At 39.5% G+C, this 22,863-nt stretch overlaps 2 protein-coding genes across 2 annotated transcripts; one reads left to right on the top strand and one right to left on the bottom strand.

Moving 5' to 3' along the window:
• Positions 1 to 968: 968 nt before the first annotated feature.
• Positions 969 to 2,007, bottom strand: LOC107516302 (olfactory receptor 1L8-like). Its single transcript, XM_016155918.2, has one exon. The coding sequence runs from the start codon at positions 1,930 to 1,932 to the stop codon at positions 988 to 990; it is 945 nt and encodes a 314-aa protein (XP_016011404.1). The 5' UTR covers positions 1,933 to 2,007; the 3' UTR covers positions 969 to 987.
• Positions 2,008 to 13,720: 11,713 nt separating this feature from the next.
• Positions 13,721 to 22,432, top strand: LOC107508688 (olfactory receptor 1J4-like). The gene is given in 3 exon segments (XM_036239481.1): positions 13,721 to 14,217; positions 21,492 to 22,265; positions 22,267 to 22,432. Coding segments are annotated over 3 exon segments (1,437 nt in total).
• Positions 22,433 to 22,863: the final 431 nt, after the last annotated feature.

Genomic DNA, 22,863 nt, shown 5'->3' with positions numbered 1-22,863 from the left:
TTTAAACATAATGAATTCATATTTTTATACTTTGTCTCCTACCTTGAATTTTCTACTTAATAGCTTTTCAAGGAAGTAATAGAGACCCATTTGATTCTTTGAACTTGCTGCATATTGTTAAATTCTATGTAACTAATCATAATTGATTTCTGCACTCCCCATTGATAGGATTTTAGGTAGTTGCACATTTTACCTGTTATAAACTGGGATTTTATATATATGTATATATATTCAGTATACATTTATGATAATATATCTATAGGTTGGACTTCTAAGAGTCAGAGTTTCTAGAATAAAGTATTAAAGCGCATATATTTAGGCATTTGGCTTTAAGGATAGATGGAGTAAAGAAAGGTCCCAACCTCCCCATTGTGATATGAATAATGTTTACATTATAACTCTTGGTTCTTGTTCTTCCTGGTTTTTCACATTTTTTAATTGTGTGATTAAAAAATTAGAGGAAATTTAAAAGAAATAAAGTCACAGCAATATAATAAAGGAAGGATAGAAAAGTTTTTAAAAGAGAAAAATAAGAAATTATAAAAATCCTCCAAATTATATAATTAGTTAAAATATAACCTTAATTTTTTTCTTCCTCTTCCCTTTCTCCCTCCATTTTTTCCCTTTTCAAGTATTTGCAAAGGCATTCAACCGCTATAACTAAAGTAATTGTTTTCAGCAATATATTTAAATGGAGGATGTCTTAATAAAAAGAGAGAAATTTGTTCAGGAAATCTTTTTGAGAAAAGAATTAAAGCAGTATTTGGAATATGAGAAAGTGGTAAGTCTTTGTAGGAAGGAATAGTGAGGAAAAGTATGATGATTTAAGCAGAGGTCGGGCCAACTGGTGGGGCTGGCATCAATGGATCCAAGTGCCCGCAATAACCTTGTCTCACATGGGTTAAAAATGCTACCTGCCAACAGTTTGATTGTTCTCCAAGAACCAAGAAAACATGGATTCCAGTGGAGCAGATTCCAGTGGGTTTGTCAAGACAGTGCTGCCTGGGATTTCCTCTTGCTCATCAGCTTCCTCAGGCCCTGTTTCAGATCTTTATTTCTCAAGCTGTAGATAAAAGGATTTAGCATGGAAGACACAGCTGTGTGGACAATTGTTACTATGTGATCCTGGACAGTGTAGGTAGAGAGGGGCTGTAAATAGACATAGAAGATGCTTCCATAAAAGAGTGTTACCACAGAGAGATGAGAACCACAGGTGGAGAAGGCTTTGCGTTTCCCAGCAGCTGAGGGGATTTTGAGAACTGCTATGAAGATTCGTATGTAAGAGAAAGTAATGAATAGAAAGGGGGTCACCAAAACGATAGGTCCTTCTGTCATTATCACAATTTCATTGAGAAATGTGGGGGAGCAGGACAATTTCATCAGAGGGCTGAGATCACAGATAAAGTGATGGATAACATTGGAGTTACAGAAGGTGAGATGATTCAGCAGGAGTGTGTGTAGGAGAGAGTGAAGATGTGTAAATGAGCAGGAGAAGGCCACGAGCAGGACACAGCGGCGATGGCTCATGGTGGTGATGTAGTGCATGGGGTCACAGATGGCCACATAGCGGTCATAGGCCATGACTGCTAGAATGAAGCTGTCAGTGTTGCCGAAAGCATAAAAAAAATACATCTGTGTCAGACACCCAGCATATGAGATGGTCTTCTCTGACAGGAAGTTAACTAGCATCCTGGGGACAATGGTTGTTGTTAAGCAAATGTCAATAAAAGACAGGAAACTCAAGAAGAAATACATGGGGGTCTGGAGTTTGGAGTCAGTGCAGATGGCCAGGATGATGAGCAGGTTCCCCATTATGGTGACCAGGTACATGATGAGAAAGAGCATAAAGAGTGGCTTCTGGTCCTCAGGCCGGGAGGACAGTCCCAGGAGGATGAACTCAGAGACACTGCTGGTTTGGTTGACTCTTTCCATTGATGTGGGTCTAGTTATACACAGAAATTTTGTTATTTAATATGCTCCGATTTCATAACCTACATTGTAAGAACCCAACAAATCTTGGTTTTCTGTTTAATCACAATTAGCCACTGTGCAGGGACAGCTTGTCAACCTTGATGCAGTTCTCCCTTCCCAAAATCTATGGGCATCTCAAGAGCCTTAGACTGAAAGCTGGAGGGACAGGTAAGAGTTTTCCTTTAGAAACCATCAGAGATTCAAGTTCATTAGTTCCCATTCTTTGAAAAGCAATGTTTCCCTATTGGGGACATGGCAATAAACACACAAATTCTTGCCTTAGTTTGTGTTCCAGTTGGGAAGATAGATCAACATGTGATATAATATCAGACAGGGGCAAAACTTGAGAACAATATAAAACTTGTGAATAATATGAAGGAATGAAGATGAATGAGGAGTAGGGATGAAGGTATTTTAGATAGAAAGGTCACAGGTCACTCATTCCCTGTCAGAGCAAATTCAGTTGAGTCATTCTAAAGTTCATCTGAGCATTGTCTTGGAAGAAAATAAGTGTTTGCCAAAATAACCAATGGAGTGAATCTAAGAGGAATGTTGAACCCAGTTCAACATGGTGGGGTTTTTTTTCCCTCCTCTGGGTACAGAATTAAAGGTTCATCTTCCTTGGCTCATGGCATTCTATCATTAGTCTTTGCAAATCTCCCCTTTTTTGTAAATCGTTTTTCCTTTCTTTAATCCCCTGTCTTCAATCACATTTGCATAGGATAGGCATTAATTGTTGCGTATTCAATTAATGTTTTAAAAATCCATCTTTCATATATGTATCTAAAAATATCTATGAGAAACATGGTAATTTTTAAAATTTATAGGGTTCTTTTCAGTCATATCCAGTTACCTGGATGGATATCAAAGCAGTCTCCATTTCTTGCTACTACGAAAAACTGCAATGAGAGATCTGGTATAAGCAAAATGTTTTAAATCAATTTTTTAGAGTCAGCATATTCATCCATACCTTATGAGTGGATGTATTGCATAGGGATTTTCCAACATTTTTGGACATTAGTTATTTATATATTCTTGGTTACCATAAAAATCTCTACAATAAACATACTTTTATCACCAAATGGTTTGAAATAATTTCTTTAGGGTCAGCATATTATTTAGCACATTTTGAATGGGCTTATTACACTGAAATTTTCATACATTTAAAAACATATTACATATTACTTTATATATTAATATATTAGCTTATTTAACATTGAGATATTAATAAATTAATTCATTTAACAACTAAATGCTTTAATTTCATTAACAATTAAATGATGCAACATCCAGCTTGGTGACTAGTTAATAAGACTGTATTGCATATTTGAAAGTTGCTGAGAGAGTAAATCTTAAAAAAGATGCTTATGTTTTAGTTGTAAGTTGCTAACCATCTTTTTTTAATTAATTAATTTTTTTTGTGGTGACACTGTTTAACGAAATCCAATAAGTTTCAGCTGTACACTTTAACAGTAAGTCATATATATATTTACACTGTGTGTTCACCTCCTATAGTTAGATTTCTTTCTTTAGACCTCAGTTTCCTCACATGTAATACTGGACACAGATATCCACATATCTGATGGGGATCTTGTGAGATAATGCATTTAAAGCACTTAGAAGAAACAAGCATATGACAAACACTTAGGAGAAGCTGGTGATCTTGTCAGTGCCAATGTCACCTTCCCTGATCTGCTATTCTCAAAATCAGTTAATTCAGATGTTTAATGTATATTATCCATCACTGCCAAATTGTCAGACCGATTTCATGTTTTTGCAAGCTTTCATAAAAGAAATATTCATTTATGCATGAATGATTTGAGTGAATCAGCAATTGCAGTTAATAATAACAACCAATATTTATTGAAAATTTATTACATGTAAACTTAAGTCCCCTAATAAGGGATTAGGAGGCCTGTGATGTTGTCAGGAGACTGAGGCTTAGAGAGGTGAAGTGGTTTGCTCCAGGTCGCTAAGGAAGTGAGTAGCAACCAGATTTTGGACTCTGAATCTCAAGCTCTTAACCCCTATGCTCCACCTCCTCACACAATGATATATATACTGTCTGTTACAATCATGCATGGGCACTGTTTTCCTCACTGGGACCATTTCCTCACGAACTACCCTTCTATCCCCCTTAGCAGACAAGCTTCTTTCTCCCATGTTCAGAGGTAACCTATCTTTCTGTGTTGTACAGATGGTGGAATTTGAAAATATGAATATTCAGGATTAACTGGCCAAAATCAGGTAGAAAAAGATTGGCCATGCATGGCTGAGGTGTGTCTGGTGTGTGGAGTCGTGATCCTGCAGTGGACAGTGTCCTGGACTTAAGACAAAAGTTGGAGGTTTGATTTGTCCTCTGTCACTTGCCCAAGAGCTGTTGCCTGATGTTTTGTGAATAGCAAGTGAGATTCCATGTCTGAAAAACAGTTTTTCAAACACAGATTGGTTCAAAAATGAGTCATTGATGAAAGGGCTGCCTGAGAGGAATACAAAAAAATTAGTGAAGGTATGGGTTAATTAATGAGAATGAGTGTTCAAGGTCTTAGACCTGAGGGTCAACCATGCTGATGACTAGAAAAAAGGGAAGAAGGTTTTGGATCAGAGAGTCAGAAAGAATAATTCTAAAAGCAGAAGGTGAGTGGATTAGGCTGGGAATGCAATAGCTTTTTTTTTTTTCTTACTTATGGGATTTTGTTTCCACCAAAACACATGATGTAGAGATCATCTAAATGGACTTAAAACCAAAAACCAGGTGGAAGTTTTAGCTGGACCCTATCACTTCTTAATAAGGGATATATTTGAAACTACTGAAGAGGAAAGAATAAGTATCAAACCAGTTGGCCAGCTTCCAGAAATTCACCTTCACGTCCAGACACTTGTCTTTCCTTGCCGGGTTCTCCAGAAGCTGATCTGCAGCACATCTGCTAATCGGCTCCAAGTCTGCTTCTCAGCTAACGTTCAGCTCCCTCATGTTTCTCCCATGAAATTCTGGGCTGATTAACAAGGAAATGAACAGGAAAGGAGGGAGGAACTAATACACTATTCTAAAGAGATAACACGTTTCCCTTCACTGGCCTCAAATCCCCATTTTTTTTTTTCTAGTATCTGGTCCTTAGCCTGAGGCTGCTTTTCCCAGCTCCACATCTCAGCAGGCAGAAGTGCCCTGACTCAAGTGGCAAGGACTCTTTTGATTGTGGGAGCCCAGTCAGCTTCTCATGAGTTTGAGCTCTACTCTGCTGGCCTCAGGGGCCCTTGTTAAGGGAGGGAGTTGTGGCGTGATGACCTCTCAGGGGAGTTTATCCTGTAATCTCTCTAGGCAGAGAGAAATAATTCCTAGATGGCTAAATGGAAGTCATGGATTGACAGATAAAAAAAATGTTAAAGAAGTAAAACATAGTTTTGTTGATGAATGACTATTTTAAAGAAAATCTGAGTCCTAGGAATCTACATTTTAAACAATATCTAAGTAAAGACATAAAATATCAATAAAATATCCCAGTTAGAGCACATTAGAAATCATGTTTTATTCCAGAGTAGAGTAGAAATATAGAAATTTATCAGAACCTAATTACTGTACTCAAATTAAGCAGGTAAAATAAGTAGGCTGCATTGCTTTGTTCTTCTTGCGATACATTAATTTCACATTTATAAATGCAATTAAATAACAAGATTATAGAATTTTCTACGCTAAGATGATTCATCTTTACTTCATGTCAAATAGATTTCACTATATCATCTCACTATTTCTGATGACTTTATGTGCACTTTAAAAAATAGAAAAAACAATAAGACATCTGAAAGCAGAAATTTTCTGGAAGTACTGTAACTTTATAGTCAGTTCAAGAGAATGAAAATAGCATCAGGAGTTAGATGGTTTATCCATCTTGCCTCATTTCCCCTTGATTTTTCTTCACCAGCAAACATACACTTTGGCGGATTAAATTCCCTGTTCAATAGTTCTTCCATTTTTAGAATTCAATCTTAGTATAAAATGAGTAACACTTAAACAGACCAAGTCATCTCCAATCCCCTTCCCAAGCTGGATAGTTGTGTGTCATCTTCACAGTTAAACTGATTTGGGTTCCCTACCCTGGTCTTGTTTTTCCTGTGATATAATCTGATTTGCAGCATCTTTCTCCCCTAACTTATCACATTCCCACTGTGCAATTACTGTTTGAAAATGAGTTTCACTTTATTTATATGTTTAGGCCCTCATTCTAAGTTTCCATTTGTGGTACCTTATTGAATAAATGTCTTACTTGGGCTCAGTCCAACAATATTATTCAAGTTTTTCTCGAAAACATTGGTGTTCTAAACCAATCAAAAACAGACTCCCAAATGTAGTGGACAATTTGGTGACGAACAGCGGGAAGGGATGTTGGGGCCTGAGAGAATGGGGTGAAGGGTTAAAGAAGTACAAATTAGTAGTTGATGGTTGGTCATGGGGAAGGGACATTCAGTTAGCATTAATATGATGCCTAGGCAGAGGCTGAAACTAATTTAAATAAATAAATTTGAAAAAATGTTGAGGTTCTGCCCTTGAATTTAAGCTTATGTCCTGCTCCATTGGGTAAGTCTCTGGCTGGTAAATGTATAAGAGATTCTTTTTAAAAAATTCCTATAACCTTAGTCACTATGTCACACTGGGCATAGTGTTTGGACCAGGATGCCAACTGAATTCACATGAGAGACTGCAGTAATCTGCATAGGCTACTAGTGTTAAGGATGAATCTCTTCTACAACTGGGCTTCTCTTTCCAAAGTATCAATAACTATCCTCAGGCCCTTGGACCTTCCTTTATCACCCTATCTTGCCTTACTCAAGTAAATGTCCTTCAAATCTCCAGACAAGGCATCTAAACTTTTAAAGAATATTCTTCCTTAAGATGTTAATAACTAAAGTCAAGTATTTCATAATAGTTCATAATCTAAAGCAATTAAGAGACTTTACTTTTATAATTTGTAATTTTAGCTCTTATATTATTATTCTGCAGGTGACAAAGATATTTGTGAATTAATATGGTATGATTTCCAGGATATATTGTTAATGTAAAAAAGCAATGTGTCAAAGAGTATCGGTTGCATGCTACCGTTTGTGTAAATATGAAAGACAAATAAGAAAATATACATGTGTTGACTCATTTGAGCAAAAAGAAACACAGAGAATAAGTCAGAAACTAATGACGGTTTCTTACAAGGGCCAGGTGTGAATATGTGGGAAGAATGGGGAGATGCGTATACCTATTTGTTTTGACCATGTTATCATTTATGTGCTCAAAAATAAATAAAAAGGATGGGGAACAAAAAATAAGATAAAAACAAAACAAATAAAGTATATTTCAAGCGAATAACATGGTTAGACTGAAGGAGAAATGAAAATAACTAACCCAAGCAATTTCCCCATACAATATATTGTCTATCTTACAATTTAAAAAAAAAAGCTAACTGAAAACATATTAAGCTGCAGTTACTAGTTTTGTCAATAATAGTAATATGGGTTCAAAATTATAAATTACTTAGTAACATATTCTAGGATTCAGTGAATGAGTAAAAATATTGTTGAAAAAGGGAATGAGTTCTCATTATCGGGGAAAAGTGTCACATACATAGAAAAACTGGAACTGGAAGTATCAATATAAACTCATGATTCTTAATGTATGTTTAAATACCATGAAATTTAAGTATTATGTGTCAATATGTGTACTATCCTAATCCCCTAATCCCCTTTCTTTTGTATTAATTTATACGTCCTGTGTTTCTTTTACATATATTTCCTAGCTGCATCTTCTGAGATGGTCTAGAAGCCTTCCTTGTAAGCAATGAACACACCCAATAAAATTTCCCTCTAAATATCATTCTTCGCTAAAAGCAATCCAAGTTACTTAGAAAGATGGCTGATTTCAGGGTCAGAGCCAGGAAATATGAAGATGATCTGAAAAATTTTGCTGAGCCTGAGAGTACGAAAGTGTTCAACGAATTATGGGGACACAGGAGCCTGCTTCAAGGGGCTACCACTGGCCAAATCTGGAATAATTTGAGCTTCAAAAGAATAATAACTATATTGGATTATGACTCAGAGACAACATGAGAATTTATTAATTCATAGTAATATAAATAAACTGATTAAAAATGGTAGAGAAGGGAAATCTCTTACAGGGTACTAGTACATGTAGAACATGTAGACTGATTGATGAAATGAAAAAAAAAATCCCCATTTGGCCACCACAATTTCAATAATCATTTTAGGCAAGAATCACCTGATTCTTATTAAGTATGATCTTATATACAGTGGTTGAAATTTTAATGAGAAATAGCATGTTTTTATATAACCTCAAAATATCCACTCAAATTGTATTTATTAATTTCTATAAGATAAAAATGGTAACTTTACAGTAGAGAAGCCTGGAAGACACCATCTTAATCAACTGACGGAGGTTATAATCTCCAGTAATTGGAAAAACTGATATCAGCCACCTTCCGATAATATGTACTGGGTTCAACCTGCCAAACATCTGTATCCTGAATCTCAGATACCTGTATGCCTGTGTGATAATAAAGCAAACGTGGTTAAATATTTACTTCTGGGGAATCTGAGTGAAAGGTACATGGACATTCTTCTGGTATAATTTTACTTCTTTTTAAGTCTCTTTAAAATAATTTCAAATTAAAAAGTTAAAAAAAATCTTTTGCTCATCATTATTCAATAAGAAATTAGACATCCTACAGGTATCCCACTAAATTTAAAGTTGGCAACCAGGCAGATAATTATGACATTCCAAAATATTCTCCCTGTAGCCCTTGTCAGAGACAGACTATGAACGGCTGAGCCATGGGCAGGACACAGGAAGGTAATTCTATAAAATGCCAGCCCTGATCTTTTAAGAGTTATAGTGTCTATGATAAAACTGTGATGACAAATGTAAACCAAGAAAGGAAGCATGTCTGTAGAATACAGAAAATACTATCCATGCCGATGTATGCTAGATATTCTCCACATGCCCCTCCAGGTCCATTCTCTAGCCTCTCGGTCCTGTTTTGTCTCAGGAGTCTGACCTTCATGGGCTGCACTAACTCAGCTACCTGGCCCTTTGGATTTGGCCAACAGAAAGCACAAGCCAGAGATCAAACAGCAGAAGGAGAGAGAGGTTGGGGCATTTACTCTCCTGTTTTCCTCCCTGCTGGAACATGGGTTGACAGTGGCTGTCCACAGTTCCTGTTTAGGGGTCCTCTCCTACACCTACAGATCTTACCAGGTTCTAATAACCACTCTCTCTTCTTTTACCCTTTCTCACGTTGCTAGCCCTGGGTCCCTCACCATCCCTTAATAGTTTCCTGCAAACTCACCAAAACCATCTAAACAAGTCATTATTACAAGCTCTTTTAAAAAATCCTATGTCCCAGCTGGAAGCATTCCAAGATGAAATGCATTGCTGTCATCAGGGACACCGTCCCCTGGGGCTTCAGTCCTCTCTGGCTCCTGGACATGCAGTTCCCTACAGTGCAGTAAGAAATCGGCCAATTAGCCTGTGGTGGTTCCTCTCTGACCTGGGGACTTTGTTTCAGTCCTCACATGGGTAATTAAAAACGGTACCTCTTTTGCTCATTCTTCTGGAGCTGTTTAAGGAACATGAACATCCGGAGATGAGCTGAGGCCACAGATATTTCTTCTTTACATTTGGGTACTGAGTCTCCTGAAGAGACACTGAGGAGTTGGGAAGCAGTCTGGAGCACAAGGTGAGGTCACAAATGACAAGGTCAGAAGAGCTGGAAATCTGCACTTGACAATGGATTTGCCTGTGTACTTGTGGGTTTGTAGATGAGACTCTGTGTGTACTTTGTATCTGACTCACAGCCTGCCTCTTTTCCTGAGTTAGACCAAATCCGGGCCCTGCTTTAGTGTGTGTAGACCAAGTTACCAGCCTTCAAGCATGTGATTAGAGACTCCTGATTCATCCCTGTGATGTTAAATACCTGCATCACAGCCAAGTGATGAGAGCTGAACGTCTGGAGTGAGACTGTTGTCTCAGCGGCTGGAAGAGAAGAGGCTTGACCTCACCAAGGAAACGAGGTCAGAGAGGTCTCGAACTTCTGCTTGGCAGCATGTGCACGTGCAAGCTGTTTGTGGATGACATGCTCGTGTGTCAGAGCAGGAAGGTGTATAGTTTGGTTTTGTCTGTATGTATGTTACCACGGGCATGGGTTGTTGGTGCTGGTTTCATGACTGTGCCTTTGACTGAAAAGACATCATCGCCCCATACTGACTGCCTTCCCCCGGGAAGCGGATGGGTTAGAAAGGGCCGAAGTAATGAAAGTGTGTGTGCTGCTTGTTATTGTGAGTGTGTGGTTGGTGTGCAGGTGTGTTTGTGGGTGTCCATGGATTTGGTTCCATGACATCAATTATTTTCCTAAGTGCCGTCCTTCTGGGGCACCATTGGCCGAGAGAGCCCACTCCAAACAACTTCCTGTTTCCTAACTGGATCTGCTATAATTTTCATGTATCCGAGTGTGACTTTGTTGCTCAGAGTTTTGCAGCCCCTTACTTTCATTAAACATCTCAGAAAAACACAAACAAACAAAACTCCAGGTATCATGCTGTGTGAAGTTACTGAGTACAATCACCATCGATTAGTGGTGAGACCTTGGGAAAGTTACTGAACTACTTGGCTTCAGTTTTCACATGTATAAAATGGAAGGAATTACACTTGCCTTGCAAATCCTACGGAGGCCCTCAATAGATAATTTTTGTAAAAATAGAAGTTAATGCATTTGAGACTTTTTCTGTCAGTTGGAAAGTATGTTGGTATGAAGGAATGAAATTATCTAGGCAGGGGACTAAGAAAATTTTGGATGATTTTGGGCTCTCACAGGTCTAAAATAATATATTGTGCTTGGCTCCCCTAACCAACAAAAGAGAAGTTCCATGTGTAGTGAATGGTTAAGAGTATGGGCTCTTTTCACACAGACGTATTAGACTGCACTCCATGAAGTAGCTAATACTTGGTAATTTTTAATTTATAGAAAATGGTAATACACATATATCAATTTATACATATTATATGTCACATATATTATAAATACAGAAATAGACACAAGAGTGTGTGTGCGCGCCATTCTGTCCCCTACTGAACTATTGTGTGCCTGTGGAATTTGTATCATTTATGTTTCTATTTCTTAAAAGCTAAAATATATAGATGAAAGAACACAAATTCTTAGTGCAGCTGTGAAGAGGTTTTAATATCTGGGAATGTAAGGCAGATGGGTAGATTGAATTAGGAAATGTAAGTAAAGTCCTTAGCCTAGTATCCAAATGTTCACCATTATTATGAAATACAGTTTGTGGATTATTGTGGTTTGGGAACTATTGTGGCTTTAAATAAGCACCCACTCCTAGAGTGTCCATGAGTTTACAGCCGTAGGTCAATGGGACCCAGCAGGTTCACAGGAGTATAAAAATGCTCTAGGCTCAGCTCTGGAGTCTCAGGGTGCTTTAAAGCAGAAACAGTGGATACTAGTTCACCAGGCTCATCTACTATTTCCGCCACAGTGAGTTATTAATGCTCTGGCCTGACATATGATATATCCCTCCACGCTCATTAAGATCTACCCTCACAAAAGGCAGGGACCTTGCCTTGTTCAGTGCTGCCTCTCAGTCCTTAGTACAGGCCTTGATACAGGCCCGAAGTTCAATGAGTAATGGCCAAATGAGACAGTGAATGCTCTTGTTTCTGTACAATGAGGTTTTGTTGGCTGCTCTGGGGTGTGATGTTTTCCTGGAGTCGGATTGGGATAGAGTGAAGATGCATGTATCCACAGCTGTCAGAAATTAACAGGAGTGTAATTAAAAATTCATGATTTTCCCAGAGAAGTATAGTGTGAGATGTGTTGGTCCTGGTCATCCTTTTAAGGTTCCTGAGGTTCCCAAACTTTCTTCACCCTCAGAAGACAGAAGGACTGCATGAGGAGGGAGGCCTATGCAAACCTCCAGGTCACAGCTTCTCCTCTTCTCTGCACTGAGCATTTTCCCAGCCACCTCTTTCACACATGGTGCTGACTGAATTAAGGACATTTCTGTATTGTTTCTTTGCCTTCAAGTTGCAGCTCCGTAGTGTTATCAGGGATTGTCTCTCCTGGGTCTCCTCCAGGAGATGTCGGAGGTCCCGGGTTACCTACTGGGATTACCTACCTGGTCAGATACTTACACAACAATGTGAATGTCAAGGTCCTCTCCTAAGCACATGGGTATTCTAACATTTAACTTTAGTTTATCTCCTCTACCACCCATGGAAAGAGATGGATAGATTCTCTCTCTCATGACAATTATGAGAAAATCTACCTTTGAGATTGGGTTCCACCATACAATATCTATGTGAAATTCTGTAAGCAATTTCACTGCTTATGTTTGTAAATAAAAAAAAATCACTATTTTCTCTACTTCCAAGACACAAATAAACAATGAATTGAACGAACTTAAAGGTTTATAAAAGCCATTTGTAAACTCAAGGGCTATAGGACTATGAGTGGTGATAGCTATCTGAACAGGAAGATGCTTTCAAATCCTGAAATAATATTTCTTAAGGTGCTAGCTCTGTTGTCTAATTAAAGAGAGGGAAAAACAGTAGGGTCATAGCAGCAGAGACTTCAGTAAATTTAAAAAACGTGAGAGAATTGTGAGTCCAGCAGTTACTGTGTGACATCATGATAGTTCTCATTCCTTCTGAGCATGTTTATAACGAAGCTATAATAACACCCATATCTTAGGACTGTTGAAGATTCATGAGGCAGTAATGCAAAAATGTGTTTGACATAGTGCTCATTAAATGTGTGAAGATTGGTATTGGGAAATAGTGATGGACAACCAGGTAACTGTGAATTCTAATAGACACCTCACGTCATTTGGCATCCCCAGTTTTCAGATCTCAGGTCTCAGGCATCTTTCGTTCTACTTATTTCTGAGTTAACTTGAAGTTCCAGATATAAACGGAGACATATGAAATGAAGTACGTTTTAAATCTTGAAGAAACTGAACTTGCGCTAAACAAGTTACATCGGATTTATCCCATGATAGGATATGAGCTTGGAAACTCCCCTTGAGAGTGTGAGAGCTCTGATGAGTTAGCATAAACTTTATGTCATACGTGCTGACCATGTGATAATATTGTTTTAATACATTTCTGACCTTGATCCTCATTTTATTTGGATACTTATCCTGGTATAAAGTCAATTGCTAAAATTTTGTGTGTTTATTTTATTAGGACACTGTTCCTAGATATTAATGTGTATTGGATTAGAATCCTCTTATCAACTGTGGACATATGCTATTGGTATCTTCACACTACAGTGGCACAAGATGAAGCCAAGAGAGGCGTGGCTCCCAATCATCAGGTAGAAAGAGGTGGGGCCAGAATCACTGCACTGACCTGCCTGCAGATCTATACCTTTGGTCAGCTCTCTGTCAGAGGGTCGGTATGCCAAGGGAAGAGGTCCTGTGTGTCCCATTTGTTTTTGTTACTCAAATTAGTATCATAATGCCAAAACCTGGTTGATTAAAAGAATAAGAAGAATGCATTATTTGGAAGACATTGTATTAGGCATTGAGGGTGTTGCTTGTTTAGTAGCACTAGCTGACAAAATAAGTTCAAGTAGTTATTCTTTTTCTGCAGGAGAGTCCCTATTGTGGTGGCCATAGTCACACTTTCAAAGTCTCTGATATTTCCTACTCCCTTCATTCCTGAAGACAGAGGAGCAGCATGAGGAGGGAGAACCAGAGCAATGTTTCTGGGTTTCTCCTCCTGGGGCTCCACATCCCGCCGGAGCAGCAGGGCGTGATCTTTGCTCTGTTCCTGGGCATGTACCTGACAACAGTGCTGGGGAACCTGCTCATCATCCTGCTCATCAGGCTGGACTCTCGCCTCCACACGCCCATGTACTTCTTCCTCAGCCACTTGGCCTTCACTGATGTCTCCTTTTCATCTGTCACCATCCCAAAGATGTTGCGGGACATGCACTCGAAGGACAAATTCATCCCCTATGTGGGGTGCATTTTACAAATGTATTTTTTCATAGTTTTTGGCTGTCTTGACAGTCTCCTTCTTGCAGTGATGGCATATGACAGGTACGTGGCCATCTGTCACCCTCTGCACTATACCATCATCATGAGGGAGGGGCTGTGTGTGCTGCTGGTGGCTGGCTCCTGGCTCGTCTCCTGTGGCAGTGCCCCCTTGCACACCCTTCTCCTGACTCAGTTGTCCTTCTGTGCTGACATTATCATCCCCCAATTCTTCTGTGACCTTCGCCTCCTACTCAGGCTGTCCTGCTCAAATACTTCCATCAATGAATTCGCCATGTTAACTGTAGGGGTTATGGTTGCCATTATTCCCTTTAGTGCCATTCTGGTCTCTTACGGCTGTATTGGGACCTCTATCCTGAGAGTCCCCTCTACCACACGGCTCCACAAAGCCTTGTCCACATGTGGCTCCCACCTCTCTGTGGTGTCTCTCTTTTATGGAACAATTATAGCACTATACTTTTCCTCTTCATTAAACGATTCCAAAGATAGAGCCATGATAGCCTCTCTGATATATACAGCAGTGACCCCCATGTTAAATCCCTTTATTTACAGCCTAAGGAACAGAGACATAAAATTGGCTCTGGGGATTCTTTTCAGAAACAACATCCTAGTCACCAAGTGAGAATCATCTAACTGTGTTCTTATTTAACCTACTGGTCTTCTTATACAGGTCTTCTCAGAAAATTGCATGTCTATCGCTTACTTTCCTAGCACCCTCCCAAGTATTCTTTTGGGGGCAGTTATGTTATTAGATCTAATGCTGTCCACATTAGTCATATCCGTTGTCCATTTATTTTTCAATATCCTAAGTATGGCAATGCCCACAACACGTGTTTGTCTTGTAGTCTTCAAAGCACCAAACTAGTTATCAGTCAGGTGTTTGATTCACAATTCTAAATGGGTGGTGCTTTGTTTTACATTCCTGGAGAGGGAGGAGACTTACTAAGACACAGAACACGCCAATCACCTCTCAAGAGGAAAAAGGCATCAGCATTTTACATTCCCTTTTTAAAGATAAATGTGGTTTTGCTTTAAGATACGAAATGTGATGGTATTTTGGATTATGCTGGACTTACTCAACCCTGATTTTCTGACCCCAGGTGGTGGTAGCTGGTCAGAATTTTCGGTGCTTTAGTATGTCTCACTTCGTCTATAATGAAATAAAGATTTGTACCTTTAAACAAAGCCAGTTTAAGTTTTGTTGAATATTTATTATTATTATTATTATTATTATTATTATTATTATTATTATTTATGCCTATAGCACCTGGTCTTCCTAGGTGGTCTCTCATTCAAGTACTAACGAGGCCCGACCTTGCTTAGTTCCGAGATCAGACATTGGGCTTGTTCAGGGTGGCATGGCTGTAGACCATGAACCACGTCTCCACTGAGGACTTTATGCATGTAAAGCAGATGTGCTAACCTCTATACTATGGAACCATGTCTGTGGAATGTTGGTTTGATAGGTAAAAAAAAAAAACACTCCTCAGCAATAGGTGATACAGCTTTCAATCATAACTCACAGTTTCTACCCATTAATGTAAATGAGGTATAAATTGGCTCCTTATCTACTCTTTCTTACTACTGTTTTCCAAACCTTCAAATATTCAGTAAGGTTTCCATGGTTTATTTTAATGAAGTCCAGAATGCTTACCTTCTTAATGTAGTAGCTAGTTAAAATAAAGTATTTTGGGGGGCTTGCTAAAACCTAAATAAACTTGAATTTGATTGGACCTGTGACAAGGACTTAACAGGGCAGCACAGAGTAGTCAATCTAATGATCAAATTTCCCCTTCTAGGAAGACTCAGTGTTTCCTCTGAGTTGGATTTTTGCAGTGAATACAACCTATCTGCCTAATTTTTGTCTGAAAAAAGGAATGTTGTCCTGTTCCCACACTGAGCGCTCCCACTTCTCATAGGGAGAAGCCGAGTGCATGCTTTCACAGCTCACACACATAAAGACACTTAGTGCGTGAATATTATGTTCCCGGCAATTTTCTACATCCTGGGAATACAAAATGAAAAAGCTAACATCCAAATAAGGACATGACTGAGCACATGTGAGGGAGCATGAGGATATCTGGGTAAAAGTACTCCAAGCTTGAAGATCAGCAACTAGCAATACCGTGAGATGAGATGGCCCCTGGCCTTTTAAGGGGGGCTCTGGACAGGGCTAATTGGGGCAGGGATGGAAGGCAATAAGTTTAGAGATATCAGAGAAATTTGGTGGAGCAGTTATGGTCATTGTAGACGTATTAGCCAATATTCTCCAGAGAAAAAGAACCAATAAGCTGTGTTCGAGTGTGTGTGTTGTGTGTGTGTGAAAGTGTGTGTGTTTGCCCATACATGTATGTGTAGAAAGAAAGATGTATTTTAAGGAATAGGCTCATATGATTGTATAACTGTGTAGGCTAGTAAGTCCCAAATCTGCAGGGTAGGCTGGCAAACTGGAAAACCAGAATAAAGCTGCAGTTTAAAGTGGAGGCAGTCTGCTGATGGAACTGTCTCTTCTTTGTGGGAGGTCAGAGTTCTTCTTAAGGCCTTCAACTGCCTTGATGAGTCCCACCTACATTATGGAGGGCAATCTGCTTTACTCAGAGCCTATTGATTGCACTGTTAATCTCATTAAAAAATACTGTATTAGAAATATCTAAAATAGTGTTTGACAAAATATCTGGGTACAGAACCCTAGCCAATTTGACACATAAAATTAATCATCATAGTAGAGATTTGGGTTTTCAGTCTGCGTAATATGGGGACCCATTGGAAGGAATTCAGTAAAGGAATAAGATGACATACTTAATTTTTTATAGTTTTCCTTTAAAAACACCGATATTTTTTAATATAAATGTATTGGGGTTACACTGTTTCATAACATTATATAAATTTCAGGGTTACAACTATAATGAGACATGCGTATACTCTATTGTGTGTTTACCACTTGAAGTCCAGTCTCTTCCCATCACCATGTATTTGACTTATTTCATTTAGCATAATACTCTCAAAATCTATCCATATTGTCACAAATGGCAATATTTTGTCTCCAGATATTTGGAGGTGTAAGTGACATACAATAAACTTTGTATATTTAACGTACTTGGAAATATTTAACTAATTTGAATAGCTTTGACATGTATACACCCATGAAACTATCACTAAAACAGTCAAGATTATGAAGTTTCCTCATGCCCACACTTCTCTCTTCTTTTCTCCTTCCATCTGTCCCGAGGGGAATCACTGATCTGTTTTTTGTCACATAGATTAGGTTGCATCTTCTAGAAGTTTATCTAAATAAAATCATGTGGTGTATATTTTTTATTGCTTTGTTCTTGCACTCAACATAAGCATTTTGAGATTCAGTCATGTTAGAATATGCATCAATACATGTTTCATTCTTTTTATTCATTTGTTCATTTTTTAAATTGATGAGTATGAGGACATTCATTTCATTGTATGAACATACACAGCTTTCTTTTCCCCATTTACCAGTTCATGGACATTCGGGATTCTCCATAGCTGCAAGTCTGATTTTTCTATAGCCCAGGAATTTTTGCCATTTTCCTAACATTTATTTTGCATTAACATTTTTTTCTGCACCTCCTACTTGGATGTGTGTTCCCTAGAAGGTGTTTCTGTTATGTTACTCACTGCTATGTCTCCAAAGTGTATATCACTTTGTGAGAAACTTAATAGTATTTAGGTGAATGAATGAACAAATGAATTAATTCAAAAATAACTGAGCACCTCGTGTGAGCCATGGTTGATCTGTGCTGATACAGATAAGGACAATAAACCTTAACATCTTTAATCTTTTGTTATGTTCCCATTTAACCATTGCTCAAACCCACATAACCAGAACCGTTATTATTTCCTATTTGAAGAACCTGAGTCTCTGAGATCTTTGGAAAATTACTCGAGTATGCTCTCTTAGTAAGCAACGAGCTCATAGTCATTTTCTTCAGAACATGTGGTTTCAATCTCCCTACTCCTCAACAAGGCATGGACCCTATGCTTCAGAACCTCACAGGGGCACGGGGAGACCTGTGCATTTGTAAGGGTGTAATGGAGGTCTGAGACAGGTCTGTGTAGGTGCTGTGGGAGCCTGCAGCAGCTGCTGGAGCCTGTGCACTGCCTGGGCTGTACACAGCAGTACAGAGAAGCTGAATTTGTGATGCAGAGGCTGCAGGTGACTGGGAGACCTCCTGCTCTGATCCGGAGACCTGACCTGAAGCCCGTTGTATCAGGAACATCATGAACACTTTCTCCTATGAATCCAGTAGCAGCTCCGGCCCTCTGGACCCTAAACGTGCTCCTTCCCCAGGGGCCAGGAGGAAGCAGAGTAATTAGTCCGAGTTGACTGCTGCTCTACTCAGGGAGTTAGGGCTGCTTTCCTCTTGGGATTCTTTCCAATGGGTAAAAAGAGATTGTCTGCCCATCATTGCTTTGTAGCTGGTGAACAGATATGAAATCTGTAAAAGTCCTCAGTCCACTGAGGTTTTCTCTCTTTCTTCAATCATGGGTCATCTGCACAGAAAGTGAAGATTCAGGTAACATCATGAAGCAGAAGTTATCTGAACTCACAGCACTGGTATAGGTGAGCAGGTGCCTAGAAATGTCTGTAGTCGTGTGTGTGCACAAGTGTGTGTGTGTGTGTGTGTGCGCGTGCATGCGCGTGCACCCGTGCAAACAGTCTGCTGACTCACAAACTGGATGCCCTCACCTAGAATATATATAAGTCAAGGAGGGCAGGAAATTTCCACTCAGCAACATGTGCACTTATTTTACATGAGTTTTGTTGTCTGTGTGCTGTGTGTAAGACACTGTGCATCACCTGCGATTTGCATATGTTTGACTGCTTACGACTTCAAGGCATGCAGTAGAGGATGTGCGATAGTTCTGTGTGTGCAGCTGTGAGGTGCATGTGACGTGCATTTTGTTTGTGAATTTTGCATAGAATCATGTAACGGTGTCTCATACCCTGACTGCATTTAACTACTTTGAGTATAAGCTAGAGAAGCCTATCAAATTCCCTTTGGCAAGTGTGTATCTGTCACAGTGACTGCTTTTGTGTGTAATGAAGGCACACTCCTGACTTCCTTTACGCAGAAAATGTATAGGATAGAGACTTAAAACCAAGATACAAATATGTGTGTGTGTCTGTATAACATTCTCACACTTGAATTCTCTTCTTGCGACAGACCAGAATCCATACAGCAGCATTAAAAAAAAAAAAAGCTCATTTTGAAGAAAGTAGGGCCATTTTTCAGTGATTTGAATAATAATGCAGAGGGCCTCTTGGAAGCCCAAGACAATGTTCTTCAATTTTATTGATATAGTTTAGAAACCAAATGCTCATTTCTGGTGTCACATATGTCTACAGTCGAATCTCTGTCTTTTTCTTACTGGATAGCTTTGTAGCTTTGGATATGGCCTCTGATGCTCAACATTCTCCAATGTCAAAAGGAAATTCACAACGATAACCACTGTAAGATCTTGTGTGTTAGGTGCTTAAATACTAGGACATTGTGAGCACTTAGGAAACTGTAGCATCGTGGAGACCAGGAACCTGACTCTCCATTTCCTGACTGCTTAGGAGACAATATCTGGTACAAAGACAGGAAGATGAGGCTTATGCAAACCTCCAGGTCACACCTTCTCCTCTTCTCTGTACTGAGATTTTCCCAGACACCTCTTTCACAATTGGTGCTGACTGAATTAAGGCACCGTTTCTGTATTGTTTCCTTCCCTTCACGTTGCAGCTCCATAGTGTTATTAGGGATTGTCTCTCCTGGGTCTCCTCCAGGAGATGTCTGAGGTCCCGGGTTACCTACTGAGATGACCTACCTGGTCAGATACTTACACAACAATGTGAATGTCGAGTTCCTTTCCTAAGCACATGAGGATTTTAACATTTAACTTTAGTTCAGCCCTTCTACCACCCATGGAAAGAAATGGGTAGATTCTCTCTCTCTCTTGTGAAAATTAACAGAAAATCTACCTTTGAGATTAGGTTCCACCATGCAATATCTATGTGACATTCTGTAAGCAATTTCACTGCTTCTGTTAGTAAATGAAAGAAAAAATAACTTTTTTAAATCTACTTCTCAGACACGAAATAAATATTGATGAATTGAATAACCTTGAAGGCTTATGAAAGCCGTATGCAAACTCAAGGGCTAAAGGACTATGAGTAGTGATAGTAATCTCGGAAGGGGTGTGCTTTCAAATCCTGAAGTAATATTTCTTACAGTCCTGGCTTTTTTGTCTAATTAAAGAGAGGGAGAAACAGTAGGGTCTTAGCAGCAGAGATTCGAGTAAATTTAAAAACATGAGAGAACTGTGAGTCCAGTAGTTACTGTGTGATGTCATGACAGTCCTCATTCCTTCTGAGTATGTCTATAACGAAGCATAAAAACACATGCATCCTAGTTCTGTTTAAGATTCAGTGAAGCAATAATGCAAAAATGTGTTTGTCTGACATAGTGTTCAATAAATGTCAATTATTACAAGCGTGAAGATAAGTATTGGGAAATAACTATTGTCAACTAGGTAACTGTGAATTCTAATAGACACGTCCCATCATTTGGCATCCCTAGTTCTCAGATCTCAGATCTTAGGTGTCTTTCTTTCTAGTTTTTCTGAGCCAACTTGAAGCACCAGATATAAACAGAGACACGAAATGAAGTATGTTTTCTATCTTGGCAAAAGATGAACTTGCACTAAGGCAAGTTCCATCAGATTTTGCCCAATTGGTAAGATATGAGTTGAAAACTCCTCTTGAGAGTGTGAGAGCTCTGATGAGTTAGCATAAACTATAGTTCAAATCCATTGTCCTTCATGCTGACCATCTCGTAATGCTGTGTTATTAAATTTCTGAACTTGATCCTGGTTTTATTTGGATACTTATCCTATCATAAAAGCAAATGCTAAAATTTTGTGTGTATATTTTATTAAGGACACTGTTCATAGATATTAATGTGCATTGAATTATATTCCTCTTATTAACCGTGAACATGTGCTATTGGTATCTTCACAATACAGAGGAGGCACAAGATGAAGTCAAGAGAGGCGTGGATCCCTAAGTCATCAGCTAAGAAGAGGTGGGGCCAGAATCACTGCATTGCCCTGGCTGCAGATCCATACCTCAGGTCAGTCCTCATCAGGGGCACCCCAGAGGGTTGGCACCATTTGTTCTTATCACGCCTATTAGTATCATAATGCCAAACCCTGGTCGATTAAAAGAATAAGAAGAATGCATTTATTTGGAAAACATCGTGTTAGGCATTGAAGGTGAGTTTGCTTGCTTTAGCAGTACTAGTCGATGGTATAATTTCAAGCAGTTTTTCTTTTTCTCCGGGAGAAAGTAGAAGTCCCTATTGTGGTGGCTATAATCACACTTTCCAAGTCTCTGAAATTTCTTTTACCCTTCATTCCTGCATATAGAGGAGCAGAATGAGAAGGGAGAACCAGAGCAGCGTGTCCGGGTTCCTTCTCCTGGGGCTCCCCATCCGGCCTGAGCAGCAGGGCATGTTCTTTGCCCTGTTCCTGGGCATGTACCTGACCACGGTGCTGGGGAACCTGCTCATCATCCTGCTCATCAGGCTGGACTCTCGCCTCCACACGCCCATGTACTTCTTCCTCAGCCACCTGGCCTTCGCTGATGTCTCCTTTTCATCTGTCACCGTCCCAAAGATGTTGAGAGACATGCACTCTAAAGACAAATTCATCCCCTATGCAGGGTGCATTTTACAGATGTATTTTTTCATAGTTTTTGGCTGTGTTGACAGTCTCCTTCTTGCAGTGATGGCATATGACAGGTATGTGGCCATCTGTCACCCTCTACACTATACCGCCATCATGAGAGAGGGGCTGTGTGTGCTGCTGGTGGCTGGCTCCTGGTTTGTCTCTTGTGGTAGTGCCCTCTTGCACACCCTCCTCCTGGCTCAGGTGTCCTTCTGTGCTGACAATATCATTCCCCACTTCTTCTGTGACCTTCCCGTTCTCCTCAAGCTGTCCTGCTCAAATACCTCTGTCAATGAGCTGGTCATGTTCACTGTAGGAGCTCTGGTTGTCATTTTTCCATTGAGTGGTATCCTGATCTCTTATGGCCATATTGGGGCCTCTATCCTGAGAGTCCCCTCTACCACAGGGCTCCGCAGAGCCTTGTCCACATGTGGCTCCCACCTCTCCGTGGTGTCTCTCTTCTATGGAACAATTATCGCAGTGCTTTTCCTCTTCACCAAGTGATTCCAATGACAAAGCCATCACAGCCTCTCTGATATATGCAACGGTGACCCCCATGTTAAACCCCTTTATTTACAGCCTAAGGAACAGAGACATAAAATTGGCTCTGGGGAGTCTTTTCAGAAATGTCCTCCTAGGCACCAAGTGAGAACCACCTAACCGTGTCCTTATTTCACCCACTGGCCTTGTCGTAGAGGCCTTCTCGAAAAATTGCGTGTCTACCACCTATGTCGCTAGCACCCTCCCAACTGTCCTTCAGGGGCCGTTACATTATTGGATGTACTCCCTTCCACGTTAGTCATAGCCATTGTCCATTTATTTTTCAATGTCCTAAATATGGCATTGCCCACAACACTGTTTATCTTTTAGTCTTCGAAGCACCAAACTACTTATTGGTCAAGTGTGTGATGCACAATTCTAAATGGCTTGAGCTTTGTATTATCTTCCTGGATAGAGAGGAGACTCGCTAAGACACAGAACACACCAATCACCTCTCAGAAGGAAAATGACTTCAGCATTTATTTCCTTTTTAAAGATAAAACTGATTTTGCTTTAAGACATGATTAGAGGTATGAAATG

This window comes from Rousettus aegyptiacus, unplaced genomic scaffold (assembly GCF_014176215.1).
Source record: "Rousettus aegyptiacus isolate mRouAeg1 unplaced genomic scaffold, mRouAeg1.p scaffold_m13_p_3, whole genome shotgun sequence".
Classification (NCBI taxonomy): Eukaryota; Metazoa; Chordata; class Mammalia; order Chiroptera; family Pteropodidae; genus Rousettus; species Rousettus aegyptiacus.
Note: the sequence above shows the minus strand (reverse complement) of the source record. Positions and strands in the feature narration are given on the sequence as shown.

Excerpts from the sequence above, each read along its gene's own strand:
- LOC107516302 (XM_016155918.2), bottom strand. The coding sequence starts at position 1,932 with ATGGAAAGAGTCAACCAAACCAGCAGTGTCTCTGAGTTCATCCTCCTG.